This window comes from Mastomys coucha, unplaced genomic scaffold (assembly GCF_008632895.1).
Source record: "Mastomys coucha isolate ucsf_1 unplaced genomic scaffold, UCSF_Mcou_1 pScaffold13, whole genome shotgun sequence".
NCBI lineage: Eukaryota > Metazoa > Chordata > Mammalia > Rodentia > Muridae > Mastomys > Mastomys coucha.
Genome location: NW_022196895.1, coordinates 45,852,485 through 45,875,261, shown reverse-complemented (window position 1 = coordinate 45,875,261; position 22,777 = coordinate 45,852,485). Strand labels below are relative to the sequence as shown.

Genomic DNA, 22,777 nt, shown 5'->3' with positions numbered 1-22,777 from the left:
GAAGCACCTAGAGAAATGTTCAACATCCTTAGTCATCAGGGAAATGCAAATCAAAACAACCCAGATATTCTACCTTATACCAGTCAGAATGGCTAAGATCAAAAACTCAGGTGACAGCAGATGCTGGCTAGGATGTGTGTGGAGAAACAGGAACACTCCTCCACTGCTGGTGGGATTGCAAGCTGGTACAACCATTCTGGAAATCAATTTGGCAGTTCCTCTAGAAATTAGACATAGTACTACCAGAGGACCCAGCTATACCACTCCTGGGCATATACCCAGATGCTCCAACATGTAATAAGGACACACGCTCTCCTCTATGTTCATAGCAGCCTTATATATAATAGCCAGAAACTGGAATCAACCCAAATGTCCAACAGAGGAATGGATACAGAAAATGTGGTACATCTACACAACGGAGTACTACTCAGCTATTAAAAACAATGAATTTTTGAAAATCTTAGGCAAGTGGATAGATCTGGAGAATATCATCCTGAGTGAGGTAACCCAATCACAAAGAACAAACATGGTATGCACTCTCTGATAAGTGGATATTAGCCCAGAAGTTTGGAATACAGGAAGAACAACCCACATTCCACAAGGAACTCAAGAAGGAAGACGGAAGTGTAGATACTTCATTCCTTCTTAAAAGGGGGAACAAAATACCCATGGAAGGAGTTGCAGAGACTAACTGTGGAGCAGAGACCGAAGGAAGGACAATCCAGAGACTGCTTCACCTGGGAATCCTTCCCATATTCAATCATCAAATCTAGACACTATGGTGGTTGCCAGCAAGTGCTGGCTGACAGGAGCCTGATATAGCTATCTCCTGAGAGGCTCTGACAGTACCCGACTAATACAGAAGTAGAGGCTCACAGCCATCCATTGGACTGAGCACAGGGTCCCCAGTGAAGGAGCTAGAGAAAGGATCCAAGGAGCTGAAGGGTTTGCAGCCCCAGAGGAACAACAACAATATGAACTAACTAGTACCCTCAGAGCTCCCAGGGACTAAACCACCAACCAAAGAGTACACATGGTGGGACTCATAGCTCCAGCAGCATATGTATTGCAGAGGACAGCCTAGTTGGTCATCAATGGGAGGAGAGGCCCTTGGCCCTGTGAAGGTTCTATGCCTCAGTGTAGGGGAACTCCAGGGCCAGAAAGTGGGAGAGGGTGGGGTGGTGGGGAGAAGGAGAGGGGAAGGAACAGCGTTTTTTTTTTTAAATTAGTATTATTTTATTTTATTTTATTTTATTCAGAGGGAAAACTGGGAAAGGAGATATCATATGACATGTAAATAAAGAAAATATCTAATAAAAAAAAAGGAAAAGCTGAATAAATACCTTGGACTTTGTGAGCAAAGCATGTCTGTTGAGACTGTAAGCTCTATTACTATAATATGAAAGCAGGACCCACAAATATGTAAAAAAAAAAACCAAAACAACTGACCACAGCTGAGTTACTATAAAACTTTACCAATAGATACAAAAACTTCATACAATTTTCATGTACTGCAAAACATTGAGATCTGGAACTCAAGAATAGAACTCTTAACTGAAATAGACCTGTTTGACCTCATGGACCTGGGTTTAACTTCAGTGTTGGAAAAAGAAAAACAATACAAAACAATACAACTTAAACCTCACTCATATTACAGTAGCTTCATAGTATATGGTTTAGATATGGCCCATCACTTGATCTGGACCAGTAAGCTTCAAGTAATCATTAACTAAAATGTAGTTCTTTCATTTTTAAACAAAGTATATTTTATTTATTTTTGAGATAGGGTCTTTCTCTCTAGTCCTGGCTGTCCAAGAACTTGCTATGTATGCTAGATTGGCTTCATAGAGATTTGTCTGCCTCTGCCTCCAAAAGTGCTGGAGTTAAAAGGTGTATGCTACCATGCTGGGCAAAATATGCTTACAATTTTTCTGTAATCCTTTCAAATGAAAACATTATAGAGTTTTCATAAAAATGTACAACTCTAGCATATAATACTTAAATAAAACCTTTAAAATCATCCCTTATGCATTAACCTAAAGGGGAAGGGATAAACGTAAACCTAAGTATCTTGAAGCTTACATACCACTGATGCTCCTCTGCCCGTCTGTGTACTTCCAAGCCACGGCATGTTAATTGGAGTGCCAGGGTTGCTGTGCGTATATGGAGTTGAACCCTGGACTGCTGATAAATCATCACGAGCATGTATAACCAAGAAGTCTTCTGATCTACAAAGGAATATCAACTAGAATGAAAAAAGACCATCAGTTCTTCTTCTTTTTTTTTTTAAATATATGAAAATTTAAACACTTTGTATTTCCTTTTAAAGTTAATTTTCTTTGGCTTCAACTAACAACTTTCATATCTGAAAAATTTCCATCTTCACTACTCTTTCTCAACTTTAATTTTCCCTACTGTGACCCCTTCCCCATGCCTTAGGAAAGCAGTATCTACTCAGCCCACGATTAAGAATAATATTTTTGAGACCTTATGTGCTGCATCAAGAGCGCACTTATTCCTGTCTCTTAATGAATCTTTTCAAAGTTACAGACCAAAGGATACAGTCACTTATATTATATGACTGAATTAAAAAACAAAGCATAAGAATACCCTTTGGTTTCTGTTTCTGTATCATCATCCACCCAAGTATAGATCTGTGTGGCCAGAATTCCAGAAACATCCAGTTCTTGTACATCATGGCTGGAGGCAATTGCTATGCAATTTCTATTTGCCTGAAAAATAAATCATGTTAACTTTTACATTAAAAAGGTATATGGGCTCTGTCTGAAGAAAGTCTCTAAAAACATGAACAAAAGTATTCTTACCAATTAATATTTTAAATTAACTTTAATAATTAAATTTTTAGTAAAATAATCATAAGCTTGAAATGATTATGCTCTATGAATTCTAGTAAATCTAACAGAAAGCTAAGTAAAAATGGAAATGGTTGTACTACCTCAATTCCTCTCTTTTCTAAGTTTCTAGATGACTTTGTTTTTAACATCTATACAACTAAAAATGCACACAAGTCCACTGCAGTAGCTCACACCTGTGGCAGCTGGATGAGAAAACAGCTGGATCTCTGAATGTAGTAACCTTCTCTAGTAGTACAAGCCACTGGAGGTCCAGCTATCTGTCCTGCTTCTGTCACTCTGCAGGAGTTGGCAGGAAACAAGTCACTGGTAGCCCAAGGAATTAGTGTGAAAAGACTCATCTGGTAGTGGTTGCTTGTCCTGCTAGATACAAACTATCTGTCCCTCGTCAGAGAAACTGAATTCTCATGTTATCAAACAGTACCCAATAAACTAAAAATTAACTTGTTAGCTTGGATATAAGATAAAATCTCAGACCATTCAAAACCAATGGGGAAATTTCAATGTTAATGCCATTTTAAAAACATGAAATGTCAGGGCTGGAGAGATGGCTCAGAGGTTAAGAGCACAAGATGCTCTTCCAGAGGTCCTAAGTTCAATTGCCAGCACTCACGTTGGCTCTCAACGGGATCTGGTGTGCTCTTCTGGTGCAGGCAGAATTTATAGATAATAAATTTTAAAACAGAATTTGGAAGAATGTAAAACTATAATATTGAATGTAGAGAAATTAGGTAATCATATGTATACAAGTGAGCAACACATTTTATATCTGTGGATGACTATTCATTTCTAGTTACTCACACTTCTTTTTGTTTTTTTTTTTTTTTGAGACAAGGTTTCTCAGTAGCCTTGGCTGTCTTTAAACTCAGTCTGTAGCAGACTGACTTTTTAAGGGGAAGGTAGACATTATAGGGTAAGGACAGTAACACACACATACAGGTACTACAACGTGAGAACTACGTAAGGGGTTAACTGCACTTCTACCTGATCTAAAAGTCCATGGTGAAGCATGTTTATGAAAGAGGTGAGATGAAGGATACAGAGAACTGTAAGGACAGAATGGCTAAAAAACTGGCTAGAGAAAATCATGAAGACAGGTGCAGAATATAAAGATGAACAATCTATTGGCAAAAGGATTTCTGAGTTACTTTTACAAGACATATATCCATATAACCCTTTTCGATAGCATGCTTGTAGTCCAGATACTCAGAGGCTGAAGCAGGAGTCTTACTTGAAAGAAGGAGTTCCAAGAATGGCCTGGCTGAGTAACATTGTGAAATTAAAAATAAATATGTGCATACATACTATCTTAAGTATCCTTTAGGTACACATGAAAAATCATAATCCTACCCTTTTAAATTAAAAGAAAACAAAAAACAACAACACTGAGACACCAGAAACTATGCTGTATGGCAATTTGATGGAAATTCAAGTGGGACATGATTCAGACAAACTTCACCTTGGATGTTATAATTAAGACGACCTCTTCTCCAGTAACTTACATATATCTCTAAGGAAGATATTAAGCAGACAACTAAAAACTACTGAGAAAACACACAAAGAATTATTACAGAAACACTAAAGAAGGGGGTTTTCTAATACATGAGTTCTAGAATTATATACAATAAGCTCATCTAAGGCCCTAGAAAGCCTTTTTGGATTAACTAATGTATTATCTTGCATATATTCTAAAGTTACTGGTTGATATTCAAATACCTAATACTGTTCTCTGTGTAGTAATAAAATAGTTTATTATACCTCCCAATAAGAAAACTACATTAGTAAATTATATAATAGTTTTACTAAAGACAAATCTCACTGAGATAATAATTTAAAGAATGGGAAGTAGATTTGGAAGTATAGTACTATCACTGAGTGAACTGCTAAAATATTCTCCAATAAGGAATAGTTACAAGGCATAGGGAAGACAACTATCTATGTACTTACCTTGTTAACAGCAAAGGCAGTAATGATATCAGATTCCTTATGAATAATTCTTGCTTTACCTCCAGGATATCCCAGATCTGCCTCTATCTAAATAGAAAAAAGTATAATATTACAATTGTTATTTTATTGATAAGACAAATGAATATAAATATGCAAATTATTTGGTTCTTTCATAAATGATTTTAACAAAGATTTCAAATACATCAACACCAAAGGTACTACTGTACATGTTAATTATCCCAGAAAAGAATTTGATGAGGGGAATTATTTTAAAGCTTGTTTTCATATATAAAAAGACAGCTGATAAAACATATAGCTCCTTGAGCTGTTTATTTCAAGAACACTAAACTAACTTTAAAGGATCAAGACATTTTAATAATTGAAGTAAAGATTTTCTAAGTTTTTAAGTAGTGTAATTATTTAATAATACATATAAGCATTGCAAGGAAGGTCTGGTAGTAATTAGTCCAGCTTTACAAACCACAAACGTTCACTGTAGATATTTTTAGTATTTTGTTTCTCCCTTTAAACCACTTACTACAAAGTCCAATGGCCATTCTTAGTTCTTAGACTAACAACTGTTATGATCTTACCAGCTAGTTGTAGGTTACTGACTTCTGATCTAAAATAACTCTCCATTTAATAAGGAAAAGCTGGAGTCCAGGAAGAAATGGTAACTCATTCAAATCAGTAATTCATTTTAGCAGTTAAATAAATTCAACTGATTTTATATGAAGATAAATATTTGACATTCTGTGTATTCATGTATATATATATACATTTTATATTTATATATTTTATATATTTATATACATATTATATATAAAACATTTTTGAGTTAAGAAGGGAATATTGTAACATCAGCATTACCAAAATTGGTAGCTGGAAAGTTCAGGCAATTAAAAGAAACACTGCTTGATACATTACTTCTTTTTACCTTAACATCCTTACCTTTAATCTTCTTAAATAGGTTACTAAGAAATGTTTTAAACCTCATTATGAAATGCAGAAATCATTATTTTGAAATTAACATACCACAAATTTATTTTACAGAAAGTTTAGGTACCTGCTCATTGATTTAAAAAAAATTATTTTAAAAATGGCCCCCAGAATGACTGTTTAATTAAAAGGTGCAGAGACTTATGCACCTTTCTGATTTATAGTTCCTAGATATACAAATGTCAAATATAGTCTATCTAAACTATAACTACCTTACAAACGCAAAATAATTTCAGTGTTTGATAAACATTCTGTGTTAAGGGTCTATTTCTATAATAAGGCAAGTATTAGCTTTGACCCATTTCTATATTTTTTAAAATAAAAACTGAATTTATCTGTTTGGTATTTAAAGTACATACAAGGCTGCTCCAGTGGTATTGGGTTATCAACAAAGTACAGCAAGAAACCACTGCTGGGTCTAAAGAATTGAAGGTATTAGAAGAAACATGACATAGAATAGAGGGTCTGCTAGTAACAGAGAGTAGGAACAAGCTTTCTCCAACTTTACCATGGAAAGAAAGCAGGCACAGATGAATTTCAAAACAGCTTTCTCAATATGGGAATACATTCCTATCTTCTTATCTGAAACAATGTTTCTCAACAGCAGTTGTTAAGATGGCCTGCCTGAGATTCAACCAGGGTGATATTTTAAATACGAAGGTTCTGAACACCATGGTAAATACATGATTAAATCCCATAAGGGTGAGCAAAGAAATGGAGCTCAGCATCTCAAGAGGTTCAGGTAAAATTTATTTAAGAATGACTATACAAGTAGGATTTAAGATCTAGAAAACCTGCAGGTTCAGTTTATGGAAAGGTTTAAACACTACAATATAAATCCAGTTGTCACAGAATGTTTAGAGGCCAAATTATTTTGGAAAATCTGTTAGAACCTGAAACAAAGGATGTGAGAATGGCTGTCAGAAAACAGGGTAAGAAGCTGAAGAGAGAACTGGGGAAGACTGGATCAGGAGAACAAGTGGTAAGTGGTTAAAAGGAGATATAGCATGATTAAAGAAAGGCTGATTCTAGTTTTCAAGCCTATAAATGAGTAAATGAAATAACCATTTACACAGAAGGGAAAAGTGAAAGGGTAGCCAGGGTGGGGAGGAATGTATAGCCATTAGTAATGATTTAGAGCTAGTGTGATTTGAATGGTATCAGCACAAAGCTAAAACTCACTGTAAGATCAATCAAAAAGGAAAATAAAAACAGAACTAAGTATTCACAAGGCAAGATACAGGTCAGGCCAGTTTAGAAGTTGTCAGTAAACCGGCTAACACAAGCAACTTCGATGTTACAGAAATAAAATGAAGAAACAATGTTAGGAAACTGTCAGGGATCAAAAGTAGTAAAAGATATTGAAAAGGTGAAATGAGAGAGGACAGAAACTGGCAATGAATTTAGAATTCTTCAAAGCCAAATTATGACACAGGCAACCTCAGTCAAAAGGGCTAGTGATAATACCTAACCATATTAGGTATTGACATCTAGTGAAGAGAGGGAATCAGAGGGACATTAAAAGAAACTGTTTTGTTTTTTAAAACAGTTTTTGCATGATGTTTGCAATATGAAAATGAGGAAATGGCAATATTACGGAAGAGCAAGTGCTTTAATAGAAATTAAATCAACAATAAACTATAACAATTGGTAAAATTTAACAGCTATGTCATATGTTAGAATGAAAGGTAAATGAGATCTTAAACACTGCTAGGAAAAATGTTAAGTGGTATAATCACCCAGAGAAACACTTGGGACAATTTCCTAAAGAGTTAAAACATACTAAGGGTATGAGTACAGATCAATGATACAATACCTGGCTAGTACATGAGAGACTCTTGCATCAATATCTAGTACTGCAAAAATCTATATCTACCATGTAAATCAGCTATCTACTCCTAGGCACTTATACAAGAGAAATAAAAGTCTATATATAAAGACCCTTATGCATGAATTTTAAGGCAGCCTTATTTGAAACTGCTCCAAAATACAATCAAATCATTAGGTAAAAAGATGAACAGATTATGATCCAGTCATACAATATAATGTATCAACAGTAAGAAGTAATGAACTATCAAAACACGTGACATGGAAGAATCTCAAAATGATTATGCTAAATAAAAGACACAGACCAAAATACATAAATAAATAAAAAGCTAACTGTGGTGGCTTATGTCTGCAGTCCCCAGCACCTGAGAGGTTGAGGCAAACTGCCCTGGGTATGAGGCCACCAGGGACTACATAGTGAGCTCCTGGCCAGCATAGATTCTGTATTAAATAGAACAAAATTAAATAAAAAAAATGACATAACTTCACCAATATAGAATTCCTGAAAATGAAAATTAACTTACACATTTGTGGCTACTTGGGGAAAAAAGTAACAGAGAAGGGAGGTAAAAAGGATTAAAAAAGGTTGATGAGGGTTGATGTATATACTCATCATCTTGATGGTGCTGATGGTTAAACTGAGCAAGCTACATACTTTAAATATGTGCAGTTCACAATTTCTTTTTACTTTTTAAAGACAGCATATGAAGTCCCTGTAGCACCTGGTGCGTGTGTCACTGTCCTGTGTCCTAACTCATCTCCCCTCCTGCCCCTCTTCTGTTCGCTCCCTTCCTCTACGTGCCCCAGATACTCCCGTTATCCTTTCATCTAACTCTTTCTTTAAATTGAAGCATTCCAGCTTAGACAAAAAGAGATTCCTGAGATTTTCAAGAAACTAACAAAACTTAGAAGACTCAGGAAGCTCATGATATACTCAAGGCCCAAGAAACATAAGAGTTACAAAAAAGTTCACAAGGACCTCTTCAGAGTTTTAAGAACAGTAAAGAATTCCTAGGCCTAAGACTGTCTGTGAGGATAGTAAATTGGGCAGGGAACTGCAGAGATACATGTTTTGTTTTGTGAGTATCACTCATTTGAGGTGCACTTTTCAGTGATGTAGCTGCTTTTCGATCACATATGCTCACACAAACAACCTCAATAAAGTCAGTTTTGCCAATGCAGACTTGAGTCAATTTATTTCTCTGGTCTGTCATGGTGTCCTTTCTGAGGTGAAAATGAGGTTTATTCAGTCACATAAATACCATCTTTGTCCTCTTTTCTCATTTAAGATGTTTGCCTCTAGTCTCATAAATCCCCCTTCTTTCATGACCCACATACACACACACACACACAGGTTCACATAAAGAAACATGAATTTGTCTCAGTCTGGTTTGCTTTGCTTAAAATAATGATTTCTAGTTCCATCCATTTTCCTGTAAGTGTCACAATTAAATTTTCCTTCAAGAATGAATACTATTTCATTGTGTACATGTAACACATTAACTGTAGGCAGAAACCTAGGCTGGCTCCATTTCCTACTTACTGTGAATAGTGTGGAAATAAACAAGGATGTGTTAGAATCTCTGTGGTATGTTGACTTAAGAGTACCCAGAAATGAAATGTCTGGGTAGGTGAATTCTATTTTTAGTTTCCCAGGGAACCGCCATATTATTTCCATAGTGGATGTGCCAGTTTATACTCCCATCAGCCATGTGTAGGGCTCCTCTCTGCCCACACTGAGATTAAAATCACTGTAAGAATCATACCTGAATGTTGTGGCCACAGAAGAAAATCTAGGAGTTATTTATGATTGTACAAATTCTTATCTGCTCTGCTTTAATTTCAAGAATGTAGGTACTTAAAATGCACAAGGCATTTTTGTTATATGCTATTCTTCAGAGTAAAATAAAAACTATACAATAGTAATTGTTATATTTTTCAAGTAAGAGAGAAGTTTAACTTTCAAAGATGATACTCGCAAACACAGCACAATGCTACTGGACTTAATACCTCTTGATGTAATTACATTTCCTAAAAACTTCAGAGGTATTTATTCAGAAAAATCTGTAGCCAACACAGGGAACATTCAACTCCCTTTAAAACTGCATTCTTTTAATTAACAAAAGAGGGCCAAATTTTATGATTGCAACATTTAAATTGATAAGATTAAACAGTAAGTTGTGGGGATGATTCTCATTTCACTGGAAACCAAGTCCAGTTGAAAACCAAAATGCAAATCTCTTCTTGTTCTGGTTAAGAATGCAATTTTTAATTTCAGTTGAATGACATTAATGTACCTTATTGATGTTTGGCTCCTCCATCATAGAATTTTTGATGGTTTCACTGCTGTCCTCTAATGACTTCATTAAGAAAGAATAATCACATGTCAAAGAGTAAAGATGAGATGTAACATGCACAACACTGAGGTATTTTTTTAAACTTTTATTTGTAACCAAATTACTAAAAAAGAATATGGAAATAATATCTTCTTAAATTTCATATATGAAAAAAGAAATATATGCTGGAGAATGTATGGTTAGAGAATAAGAAATCTTGAAGGCTCAAAATTCCTTATCTACCACTATAAATTTTATTTCACTGAACTTTTTTTTTACTCAATTGTTTTATAATATTGACATTAAAACATTTTATCTAAGGTACCTTATATGTGTAAATTCAGAGCTTCTGGTGTCAACTAAAAATCAAAGTCAATCTATTGTCTTAAACATTACTGACTTACTTCCATGACATATAATTCCTCTAGAAAATATCCTTAGTAGAAGCCGGATGGTGGTGGCGGCGCACGTCTTTAATCCCAGCACTAGGGAGGCAGAGGCAGGCAAATTTCTGAGTTCGAGGCCAGCCTGGTCTACAAAGTGAGTTCCAGGACAGCCACGGCTAATACAGAGAAACCCTGTCTCAAAAACCAGAAAAAAAAAAAAAAGAAAAAAAGAAAATATCCTTAGTAGAAAATTCCAATTTCTATCTTTCAAACAGTCCTATGCATACTGCCAGGAATAGTTAGTAACTTGCTTGGAGGCATACAGCCTCACTCAAAGGTGACATTAGAACTGGTTAAAGAAAAAGCTCAGTCAGGACTTTTAAGTTCTTAAAAAATAAAATACAACTGATAAAGAACAAAGACGTTAACTGTTAAATCCAACTTTTGTTGGGAATGGCTTTAATAGCCTACCTCAAACCACAACTAATTAATTTCCAAATAAATACAGCCACTTTAAGACATAAAAGAATGTCCAATAACCTATATTATACTGGAAAAGAAAAGCTCTGAGATACATAAGAATTTTAAGATATGATAAAGAAATGAAGTCAGATAAAGAAATGGTAAAATTTCATTTTCAATTACATAAAGGAATAAAAAAAGTATTAAAATATAAAACATACCATTTATCAGTCTTCTTAGTAATTAAATTCAGAAAGGCTTTAATGATCATTTTAATATAAATAATATACAACAGGCAATTTTATAAATACCCAAAACAGGCAACTTAACTGCTAGCAAAGATGAAATCATTTTCTATCAACTCTATAAATGTACGACTTTATTTAAGTCTCTTTAGGAGTATCACAGTCAGCGATAAAACTCCAAGGGAAGAACAGCTTCTTACAGCTTAAGTCCAGAACGGGAAGTGAGCAGGAATTCTACATCCTATAAAACCAAAGGTCTTTTTCTTTCATTAAAAAGGGGATCTTTCAAGACCTCAATCTCTCCTTAGCCCAGACTTGAAAAAAAAAATCTGTGTGTGTAGCAGAGAATGAGAAAATGGGAGACAGTGGAGACAACCTGGGTCAGGGTTCTTGACCTGTACATCTCCTCCTATTTTTCCATCCCTTCTCCACCCTCAAAAAGGTCTAGCTAGCCTGTTTCATGGCTACATTTACACTTGTGCTAGCTTTTGTACTACAGCTTCCTATAAATTATAAAATAGCCAGAGGTGGCATGGGAAGAACATTAGCCGCCTCTGCCTCCAATTAGCCAAATGCATATAAATTCATTTTCCTTTACAAACACAACAAATTTCTCAAAACTTTCGATGATTGTGCTAGTGTTTGATTTATTTACTATAAAAATATTGCAAAGAACTTAAACAGTTGTTTTGTAGATTAAAAAATTCAGAAAAATACCTAGCTTACTGATATTACAGAAGCTGTTATTTAATTCTTGTGTTCATGCTTTTGATTAAAAAAACTGCAATAAAAGCAGTTTTCAATTTTTCAGAAGGTATCATGAAGCTTCAAACAAAGCTATGATTAAAACTATGTTCCATGATCCTCCCCCGAGAGAGAATACAGTAATGACTACTTAGTTGTAGGCTCAATACAACATGAAAATGCATAACATTTGTTACAAATTTTAAAAAGTCAATATTGTATTAGAAAAACATTAAACCAAATGTTAACTCTACACCTATAATATAAAAGATAAAAATGTACAAGTTTATTCATTAATTGCTATTTTTATACAATACGGCAGAGTTGTACCACTGTTTCTTGATGCCGAGTCACCAAGGCAACCCAGTATGAATATGTATGTAAAAAGGCACACTACAGAAAAAGCAGCAAGCTGAGTGAGCATTTAAGACCTAGGACAATGTAGCAGTATCCTTATAGACTACATAAAAAAGACATAAATTATAATTCATTTTAGAAAAACTTATTTTAAAAAAGTATACCTCTCTACCTAACAGTTTAATCAGTCATAGTCTCATCTCACATATTTACTGTTAACAGTGTTTTTCCATTTTCTTAAACTGTTTTAGTAATAAGTCACATACTAAATATGTAACAATATTTTCAGTTACATTAATAAGTAAATAGCATTCATGCCTGCCTAGATTTTAATATGCTATCAAAGTATTCACTTTTAAATTCCAAGTAAGCAAAAGTACTATATATTCTTTTTTGTGGTGTGGTCATAGCAAACAGTAATAACATATCCATCCAGTTGTTTATTACAGTTTGTTACTATGGGAGAGGAACATGAAATTACATTATAATTTCAAAAAAATTAAACAACTCAGTACTTGAAAAGCAGTTATATATGAAATGTTCCTTTTTGCCATGTTTGATATCTTTTTTTTTTTCTAATCTATTTTGAAGCCCTTCTATTTTCTTATTTTTTCAACCATATGTCTTTGGTCTTTCCTCTCACTTCAAAACCAGTACAAAGCTTATTTTCAGAGTAATTTCTTGTTACTCAGAACATGGCCCAGAGACCATCTGTCATTTATACTTTGTTAATGACTCCAGAGGAATAACTGGCAAACTGTAAGTGTGTCTACTGTTTAGGTTCACCTAATAACTATAAGTTGCAAATCATTTTGTATGAAGAAGGGAAAAACGATGTTCATTTATATATTGGTGGTAAGATCCTCAAGTTATCAAATTTATTTTTTAGTAACACTGTATTCCTCTCAAAAAAAGTTAAAAAAAAAAAAAAAAAAAAAAAAAAAAAAAAAAAAAAAAAAAAAAAAAAAAGGAAAAAAGAAAAGAAAAAAGAAATCCCAACCCATTGTAATGATATCTTCAAGGTATAATGACACTATTACAGTTTAATTATAAACTACTTTAGATTTGCAAATTTTCTTTTAGTGATATATAATTCACAGAAAGAGAAAATATGCATATTCAAAATGTTTCCACTAGGTAAATCAGCTTCAACTAATTCTAAGATAGACTTCTCTTAACTACCATAGAAAAATCATAGGAAATGTCTCTTAAATAACTGGTCATATAATAATGTAAAACATGATATGCAAGAATCAGACTCTCATCTCAATATCTACTTCAGAGGAAAAAGCTCCAAGAACATGATGCAAAAATATTGTTCCTATACTTTTAACATACTTCTCTAAAGTTTATGATATCAAATGGATTTTCAAAAAAGAGCAGCAAACTTTAGTTATTTTATTGGTTACAGAATACTATGAAACTTTAGTAATAAAATAGAAAAGAGTTTTAACATATACAAACCTCATTTAGACATCGTTTCTTTGTGAATATATTTCTGATAAAAGTTTCTTGAATATCTTCCTGTTTCACCAAGTACTGCCAAAGCCTCTTCACAGATAGTGCGAGATGAGTTTTGGATCTATAGGTATAGTACATTAATTATTCACCTCAAAGATTTCTGATTAACTTAACAATTCTTTAGAACTATAGCAGTGTTTAAATTGGCTAGGATCATACTTCATGACCTAGGAAAGCAGCCGAAGAGCTTTTTCATAAAGGATCATATAACTGATATTTTAGCAATAGGGCACCATATGGTTCCTAATAGTTTGTCACTGTAGTAGGAAAGCAGACAAGTTGACCATCACTAATCTGAACTTTTTTGGTTTTGGGTTTGGTTTGTGTTTTTTGAGACAGTGTCTCAAAACTATGGTAGGACTGGAACTCACTATGTAGACCAGGTTCAAACTCATAAAGACTCACCTGCTTTTGTCTCTGCCTCCTTCATACATGCACCTCCATGCTTGGCTAAAATTTAATATGTTTTAAGAGGTAATATGTCATCCAAAATATTTTAGGTCTTAGAGCATTCTAGATTCTGCACTAGAGATACTTATTCAAGTATTAACTGACGTTGTAAATCATTAATTTATGTCTTATCATAATAATGATATTTATAGCTATGAGCTAATAAAATTTAACTGACAAAAACAGGAATAGGGCTGAACTTGGGTATAGGGGTTGGCCGTAATTTTACTGAACTAAGGACAAGGAATTTTTTAACAAGTTGTGTTTCATAGAAGACAACTAGAAGCAGACTGTTTTGTTTTTTTAAAAGTGTTCTCTATGGATGCAGTAAGTCTATAACCTCCATGTTCCTGGCCAAAAGTGCTTCTGCAAGAACAAAAATGATGACACTGAAGAACTAAATACACTGTTAAGTAAACATTTATCCAGGGAAACATTTTCTAGATAAAACAAGTATCATATAAACTTACCTACAGGTCAATATTTTCGTTTTGTGGATAGTAAAACAGCTGCTGAACAGTTAGTACTCTCTTGCAGAGCAGGAGTTCAATAAAAGCACACTCCTAAGCTTTATCTAGCTAGTCTGTCCCATATTTTCAAGAACTCAAGTTTACAGGCTCATAGCCAAGCCTCCTTTGTTACATATTCTGTGTGGTTGCTTTCACTCTGCAATGCCAGAGTTAACTAGTCACAACAAGGAATCCTGAAAAGCCTAGAATACTTAGTATCAGGACCTTGCACAAATATATTTGATAACCTTCAAGAATCACAAGTATTACATGAAAGACACAGATATGTTCCTAGAACAAAATGTTAAGCATGAACTATAAGTATTTTTTTTCTCTAAACACTACCCAAGGACAGCCTGATTCTCCAAAACTATTATTTTTTCTTTTTGTCAAAACATTATAATAACAGCAACAACAAAACAATATTGGTGTAAAACCTACTTGAAAGGAGTGTTTGTAGGTTCTAGTAAAGCTTTGTGACGGAGTATTGCAGGGCCTGCAGACACATTCTCCTCAGACGTGTGACTTGAGATATAGTTTTGAGGTGGTCCACCATGGATTTCAAGTCGCCGGAGAAGAACTTGTTCCCAGCACTGAAGAGTTTTTAGAACTGCATGACAAAGAGGTGAACTAACTGGTAGTTCTAAAAAACAAAAACATAATTGATAAATTGTTATATTCTATATAAAATGCTTCTGAGAAAGCAGGAGATATTAATAACATTTAGTAGAATATGTGGGCACAAAATCTGGTATTTTAAACATAAAATGTAATAAATCTGTATGACTATTTAACATTACTACTTAGGAATTTAATTTCACATGAAAATGTTTTTGAAGATTAAAAAATGTTTTTGAAAGAAAAATTAAGTGCTTTAATCTTAGAAACAAGCCAGACTATCATTTGGCATTGTTGTTTGAAAATAATAAGCAAACATAAAATCCTTACCATGAAATGAAGCACTAATTTAACTATTTTTGTTTATCTACTCATATCTAATAACAGTCTTGATTTATAATACTGAAAATTACCTTCTGATTTATTACAATAGAATGAGTATAAATTTTCCTTCCTCTACTATCCCAATACAGTCACAAAATATTATCAATAAACTGATATTTTAGTGTTTATTTTAATGTATGAAAAACAACAGCTCACAGCTGAAGCATCTTGAATAAGACCACATTCCTATATTTCCTGTACAATCATCTCTTACTGTGGAACTCATCACTAATTTTGAAGGTTTTATCAGTTTAGTATTAAGTAGCAGGTGGAGATATAGTCTCAATAAAATAATATCAGGTCCAGAGCCTTTGATTTTTCAAACATTTCCCTCCTCAGTAGGTATGATAAAAACATTTAAAAATAGTTTATACCTGAAAGAAATGCATCCTTTACTATAGGAACTCATTTAAACTTTTTATTTATTTAGAATACACATAAAGAATAACAATTGGCATCGAGCCACACTAAGGTGTTTATTACCTGCAAGATCATGACCTGCAAAGGGATAAAAAGTCTTCAAATTGTTGAGCACCAACTGGACCATTGCCAATCTCATCAAAGACCAACTAAAAATAAAAAATTTCCCCATTAAAGATTTACATAAGATCTCAAAATGATGCCACCATTTAACAAAACAATTTCCTAACAGGAATTAGTTTAAAGATATATATCTACAATACTTAAATCATACATACATATAACTAATAATTCATGCAGCATTATCCAAAACAGCGAAAATAACCTAAGTGCCTGTCAGGAGAACAGTAGCTCAATAACAAAAGTTTTGAAGGATGGAATTTTAAGGTAACTATAAAAATGAAGTATTAATATTGATAAAACTACAGTGTGTAATAGTAATTGAACAGCAAGCATCAGGGCATCATCGTATATGATTGTGTTGTTTTCTATGTAAGAAAGCAGGGGAAATACAGAGGTACTTATTTCTGTAATCAGAAGGACACAGAAACTAGTAAAACCGGCTATCTTTACAAGTGCCAGAGAAAATTGAGCAGAAACAAGAAATATGTGGTGCTTGACTTTATATATGTGTGTGCATATATATATATATATATATATATACATATACATATATATATTTACATATATATACACACATATACATATATATGTATATGTACATATGCATATGTTTATGTATATGTTATTTGTTTGTTTGTTTTTGTTTTTTCAAGACAGGGTTTCTCTGTGCAGCCCTGGCTGTCCTGGAACTCACTCTGTAGACCAGGCTGGCTTTGAACTCAGAAATCCACTTGCCTCTGCCTCCCAAGTGCTGGGATTAAAGATGTGCACCACCACTGCCCAGCTGTTGACTTTATATTTTTATATTGTTCATCTTAAAATTATTTCTCCATCTTTAATTTTGAGCAGATCATGTTTATGACTTATGGTCCTGGCTTTAAATTATCAACTGTACAAAATGCACACACTGTAAAGTTTAGCAGTTTAGCCTTCTCAACAACAGTATGCACACATTGTGAAGCTTAGCAGTTTAGCCTTCTCAAACACTGTTCACACTGTTTTAGAACCATCACCATCATCATTCTCCATGACTTTTCATGGAACAAAACTGCTTAAAAAAAAAAAAAACTATATATTTTTCTCAATCTCTATAAATTGGATTATTCAATGCATTTTGAGAAGTAGAATCATATACTATTTTATTTCTCTTTGTATAATGCCCTCAAAATTCATCCACGTTGTAACACATATCAGAATTCTCTCCCTTTGTAAAATAATTTTCTAATTATGCATATAACACGTTTTGCTTATGTAGTCACCCTATCAGACACCTGAATTGCTTCAATCCACTGGCCTTTAAGCTGCTGTCAGCTAGATGGTCAACCACATGCTTGTGCTTACTTTCAATTTTTTGGTATATACTCAAAGCAGAATTAACATTTAATACAGTAGAATTTTTTGAAGAAACTACATTACCATTTTCTAAAGTGACTGTACCCTTTTATAGTCTGACCAAAAGAACACAAAGGCTCTAATTTCTCTCCATTTTAGCCAATACTGTCATTTAGTTATTTTTGTAGTAGCTACCTTAATGGGTATAAGATATCACTCTTCCAACTTTGGTTTTCATTAACCTTTCTCTAATAAACAGAGTATTTTTTCCAGTGTTTATCAGTCATTTGCATGTCTTCTTTAGAGAATTATCTATCTACTCAAGTCTTTTGGCCACCTTCCCATGGCCTTTCATTTATGCAATACTGAAGATTAAACACAGGGCTTCACACATCTAAGACAAATACTCTACAACTGAGCTAAATCTCCAGTTCAGGCCAGTTTTTAAATAGGTTCCTTTCTTAAATTGTTGGGTTATACAATTTCGCTTCATATATATATATGCTTACATAGTCAAAAAGTAAACTTAATTCAACAGGAAAAAACACACTAATAAGCAAAATCTCTTAATTTTTCAATAAAGATGTAATGTTCCAGAAATCTACTTATTTCTTCTCAAACTACTGTTAACTCATCATTAATATGCCATGTCTTAAAATAATATATTGATGCTCCAATGCAAACATATGAATAAGATCACTCATGAATATAAAGCTAGTAAACCTTTCAAAATGCTTTTGAGTATAAGTGAATACTTAAAGATTTTTATAATCACAGAAGCTTTTTAAAGGTATCTTCTAGAACTAGAGGTCTACCAAACAGGCATTTGATATTCACAGTTAAAGTCTTAAGATTTACCTTATGGGCCCAAATCAAAGTATAATATGAAAGATTTATATGACATGCTAGAAATTATAATTATTTACCAAGAGATAATCAAAGGTTAATTGAAAATTTATTGTTCTAGAAAAGAATTTGACAATTTCAACTAAACAGTATATAATAAATCAGTGAATTATTCCATGTTACTTTAAAAAACATTATTTATATAGGCCAAAGTGATTTTCTAAAAGAAGCTTAAAACACAGTGTTTGGTACCTGAATGAATTAGAATTTGAATGCTCATGGAGTTGGAGATCAGAAGGCAAAGTATCATCATCATCATCATCATCATCATCTTCATCATCACTCGCTAGACTTTCCTCTGAATCATACTCTGCCCTACTCTGGGAAGGGGGTAGAAAAGGCTGAAAGAAAAATTATATATATTATCATCCGACTACCTGATTTGATGTATTCAAACATATAATTCATCCCATTTGTGGATATTTCACTGTAAGCAAAGTACCTATTATTTACCACAATATATCTTTGATATAATTTTAGCTTAATTAGTAAATAAAAAAAATTCTTCAGAATGTGCCCCAAAAGTCTACTTAGATCTGATCCACCCTACAATCCTCTGTCAAGGTCTTTCTAAGGAGCCCAGGCCAGTGTTAGACTTGTGATCTGCCTGCTTCAACCTCTCAAGTGCTGGGAAATATAGGCATTTGCCAGAATAAATTGGCTTGATAAAACAATGTTTAAAAGAATTACAACCAATGGCATCAGAAAGAGTTTTACATTTTTAATGGTAAAGATAAGCAAGTAACTAAATAAATTAAGTAAAATTTATATATTAAGGGTTACAAAGAAAAATGTAAAGATGGAGAAAAGTAAAAGCTGACCATAGAAGGCCTCTCTGGCAAGTGGCATTTAAGTGAAACCTAAAGGAGAAAAGGTTACCAGTCTAAAAATAATAACGGGGCTAATAAAGTCTGACTAAACAATAATCCTATATATAGAGAAAACAGTTCTCCAAAACTAAAGATTAAATAAAGACACAGAGGAAGAAATAGACAAATTTTCTACATTATCTGAAGCATGAAGCTTAACAGGCCAGTTGGAGTAAGACCATCCAAGATTAGGTCAAAGTCCATTATTATAAGGTAGTTTGGAAACTATCTAAAAGTTGAAAATGTGAGGGATTTGGCAATTAACATAAAACAGCAGGAGAAATAGCCTCTGTTTTGTAGAGTAGTGTAGGACTGAAAAACTGATGATTGAGCAGACATTCTAAAAACAATGTTAATAACTAGGAAGAAAATAGAAATGTTACCTCACCTTTAACAAAAGTATTTGTCAAAACAAATGGTTAAAGCAGCTGAATGAATGCACTATGCTACATTAATGTATTCTAAACACTAGTAGATTATAGAAATGTGTAACCTTAGCGATTCATTGAGATCCATAACTGAAAGATTAAGTGTAAAATTAAAGAAACTGTGTTCTTATGACTTAAAAAATTTTTTTGCATGTCTATTTGTGTGAGTATGCACGTGTGGAGGCAATGTCACTGAGGGTGTCTTAATGATTGTGTTCCACCATAATTTTTGAGACAGATTCCCTCACTGAATCTAGAGCTCATGATTTCAGTTGGACTGCCTAGTTAATAAGACCCTGGGAACAGGGGTCCCAGGTTATTGAGTTAAATATGTATATTGCTACATGCCTGGCTTTTAGGTGGAATCCACATTATTGTTATTACACAGCCCTGAAGAACAAGAGGATTCTTCCATCATATGTTTTGGGTTTTTTTTTAACTCTTTTAAAACAAAGAGTTTTATGTTATATGGGTGGTGGTTAGGCTCCTGTGGGCTCTTAAATTTGAACGTTTAGACAAGATTAGGAGGTGTAACCTTGGGGTAGTAAATGTGACCCTGGGTACGGGCTTTGAGGTTTCAATTGCCCAAGTCTGGCATAGTGGCTCTTTCTTCTGTTGCCTGCAGATCTGGATATAGAAATCTCTGTTCTTTGCACCATGTTTGCCTCCATGCTGCCATGCTCCCTGCCCTGATAAAGGACTAAACCTTTGAAACTGTAAGCAAGATGCCAATAAGATGTTTTCCTTTATAAGAGTTGATTGGTCATGGTATCTCTTCATAGAACAGAACACTAAGACAATGTGTACATGTGTATAAATGTATGTGGATGTGCTACATATATGCATGTGCCTCCAGAGGCCAGAAGAAAGTGCTGGATTTCCAGAAGCTGAAGTTACAGGCGGTAACCTCTCTGACATGGATTCTAAAAATTAAACTTAGGTTTTAGTTTTGAGTTTCTATTGCTGTGAAGAAATACCACAATCACAGCAACTCTTATAAAGAAAAACATTTAAGGCTTATAGGTTCAGAGGTGTAGTCCATTAGCATCATGGCAGAAAGTATGTTTGCAGGCAGGTATGGTGCTGCTGTAGGCAAGAGTGATAGATGAGAGTTTTACATCTAGATCCACAGGCAGCAGGAAGAGTAAGGGACACTGGGCTTGGCTTGAGCTTCTTAAACCTCAAAGCCCACCCAGTGACACACTTCCTCCAACAAGGCCATATCTACTCTAACAAGGCCACATGTCCTAATATCCTTTCAAATAATGAATGCCACTCCCTATGAGCCTATGGGGACCATTTTCATTCAAGCCACCAAAAGGAGTAAGCATGAATATCCACTGAGCCATCTCTCCAGTCCTCTGCAAATCTGTTCAAATGTTTCTCACCTACTCTACTGTAATTGATTATGTAAGCTAGTGTTTCCCTAAAGACTGAGGCACAGATGATTTTTATATATTATATGGAGACCATTTAAAAAAAATTCAACAGAACTATATTTATTTTAATGTGTTAAAAAAGAAATACTGCCAACCACTCACTCCAACTCAAGCAGCAGGGAAGGCTGTAAAGGACTTTTCCAGCCCCAAGGTGGGAAAGTGGCCAGGATCTGCTCTATAGGAAAAAAAAAATCCTACAAATCCTTGCTAAACTTGCCCTAAAATCAGACCACATACCTCTGATCTCCAGCCACCCAGAAAGCTTCCGTCCCCTCGAAGAAATCCTATATAAACCATGTGATCAGCCCATTTCGCTGTGGTTCTCTCCTGAGCAGAAGCAGCCACCCTCCTGGGATTTTCCCTCCTAATAAATGTCTTGTGTGAGGTTTGTTGTGATATCTTTCCCATCCAAGCTGTAACACTTACAAATACAGCTTCTAAAAATGTGTACAGCTGGAGGCTGGGGCAATAACTCAGTTATTAAGTTGCTTGCTATGTAGGTACAGGGAGCAAATTCAGAATCAATGTAGAAAAAGGTCAGGTGTTATGGTATGTATCTTAGCACTAGAGAAGCAGAGACAGGTGTATTCCAGGACTTACCATCCAGCAAGCCTAGTCTACTTTGCCATTTCCAGGCTAGGGAGAGATACCCTGTCTCAAAAATAAGGTTAATAACACCTGAAGAATGACACTTGATGTTATTCTCTGTACCCATGTGCATGTGTACTCCCATACACATGCATACATACCAGCACATAGATATGTACACATACATATACAACAAGCATGTACTACTAAAAGGTTTAACTTACAAGTTCACTGATATTATTTAACATGAAGGTAGTTTTTAAAATGATGAAACCTTGACTTTAAATTATTAAAGATATATTAAAGGAAATAACATATAAAAAATAAATAGAAATGAAAAAATTTACTTTTGTCTATCTACATATAGGGGAAATATAGAAAGCAGTAAAACCAAACCTGACGTAGCATAATTAAAATATTAGTTACATTGTAATTACGGTTTTTTTGTTCATTTAAACTTACTAGTTGTAGTTCAAAAAGTACTTGCATTATTCTTAAGAAAATCACAGCATGAAACGTGTACTTTTCGTGTATACTGGCAAACTGACAAACTTGTTAAGTTTTACTCCTTTACACTTTAAAAAAATATTTGTTTATTTTATTTATATGAATATACTATAGCTGTCTTCGGACACACCAAAACAGGGTATTGGATTCCTGTAACAGATGACTGTGAACTCAGGACCTCTGGAAGAGCAGTCAGTGCTCTTAACACCTTAGCCATCTCTCCAGCCCACTGTTTTTACATTTTGACTATTTTATCTTTAATGAAAAGTTTTTGACAACTGAAATATTTTCATCCTTTCTTCAAAACTACCTTCTATATTTATACTGATTAGCTTTATTAAATTTCTATTTACATGTGCATAATCTTTCAAATATCACCAACATTACTATTCACAATTAGATTTTCGATCACTTTACTTATATTTATTTATTTATTTACTTATTTTTTAAACTTTTATTGCATTATGAGAAAAGTTACATGATTTCAATTTATCTGAATTTGTTAAC

At 33.9% G+C, this 22,777-nt stretch overlaps 1 protein-coding gene across 6 annotated transcripts in view; it reads right to left on the bottom strand.

Moving 5' to 3' along the window:
• The window catches only part of Dmxl1 (Dmx like 1), a 149,269-nt gene that overhangs the window by 35,564 nt on the left and 90,928 nt on the right, over positions 1–22,777 (bottom strand). For 4 of the 6 annotated variants that reach the window (XM_031365659.1, XM_031365654.1, XM_031365656.1 and 1 more), the window contains 8 exons: positions 18,632–18,780; positions 16,142–16,227; positions 15,098–15,299; positions 13,641–13,758; positions 9,944–10,006; positions 4,821–4,907; positions 2,611–2,732; positions 2,087–2,228 (listed from right to left, as the gene is read on the bottom strand). In XM_031365659.1, the coding sequence (XP_031221519.1) occupies positions 2,087–2,228; positions 2,611–2,732; positions 4,821–4,907; positions 9,944–10,006; positions 13,641–13,758; positions 15,098–15,299; positions 16,142–16,227; positions 18,632–18,780 (969 nt within the window). The remainder of the gene's footprint in view (positions 1–2,086; positions 2,229–2,610; positions 2,733–4,820; positions 4,908–9,943; positions 10,007–13,640; positions 13,759–15,097; positions 15,300–16,141; positions 16,228–18,631; positions 18,781–22,777) is intronic. The other 2 variants (XM_031365655.1, XM_031365657.1) reach the window with 1 other exon arrangement.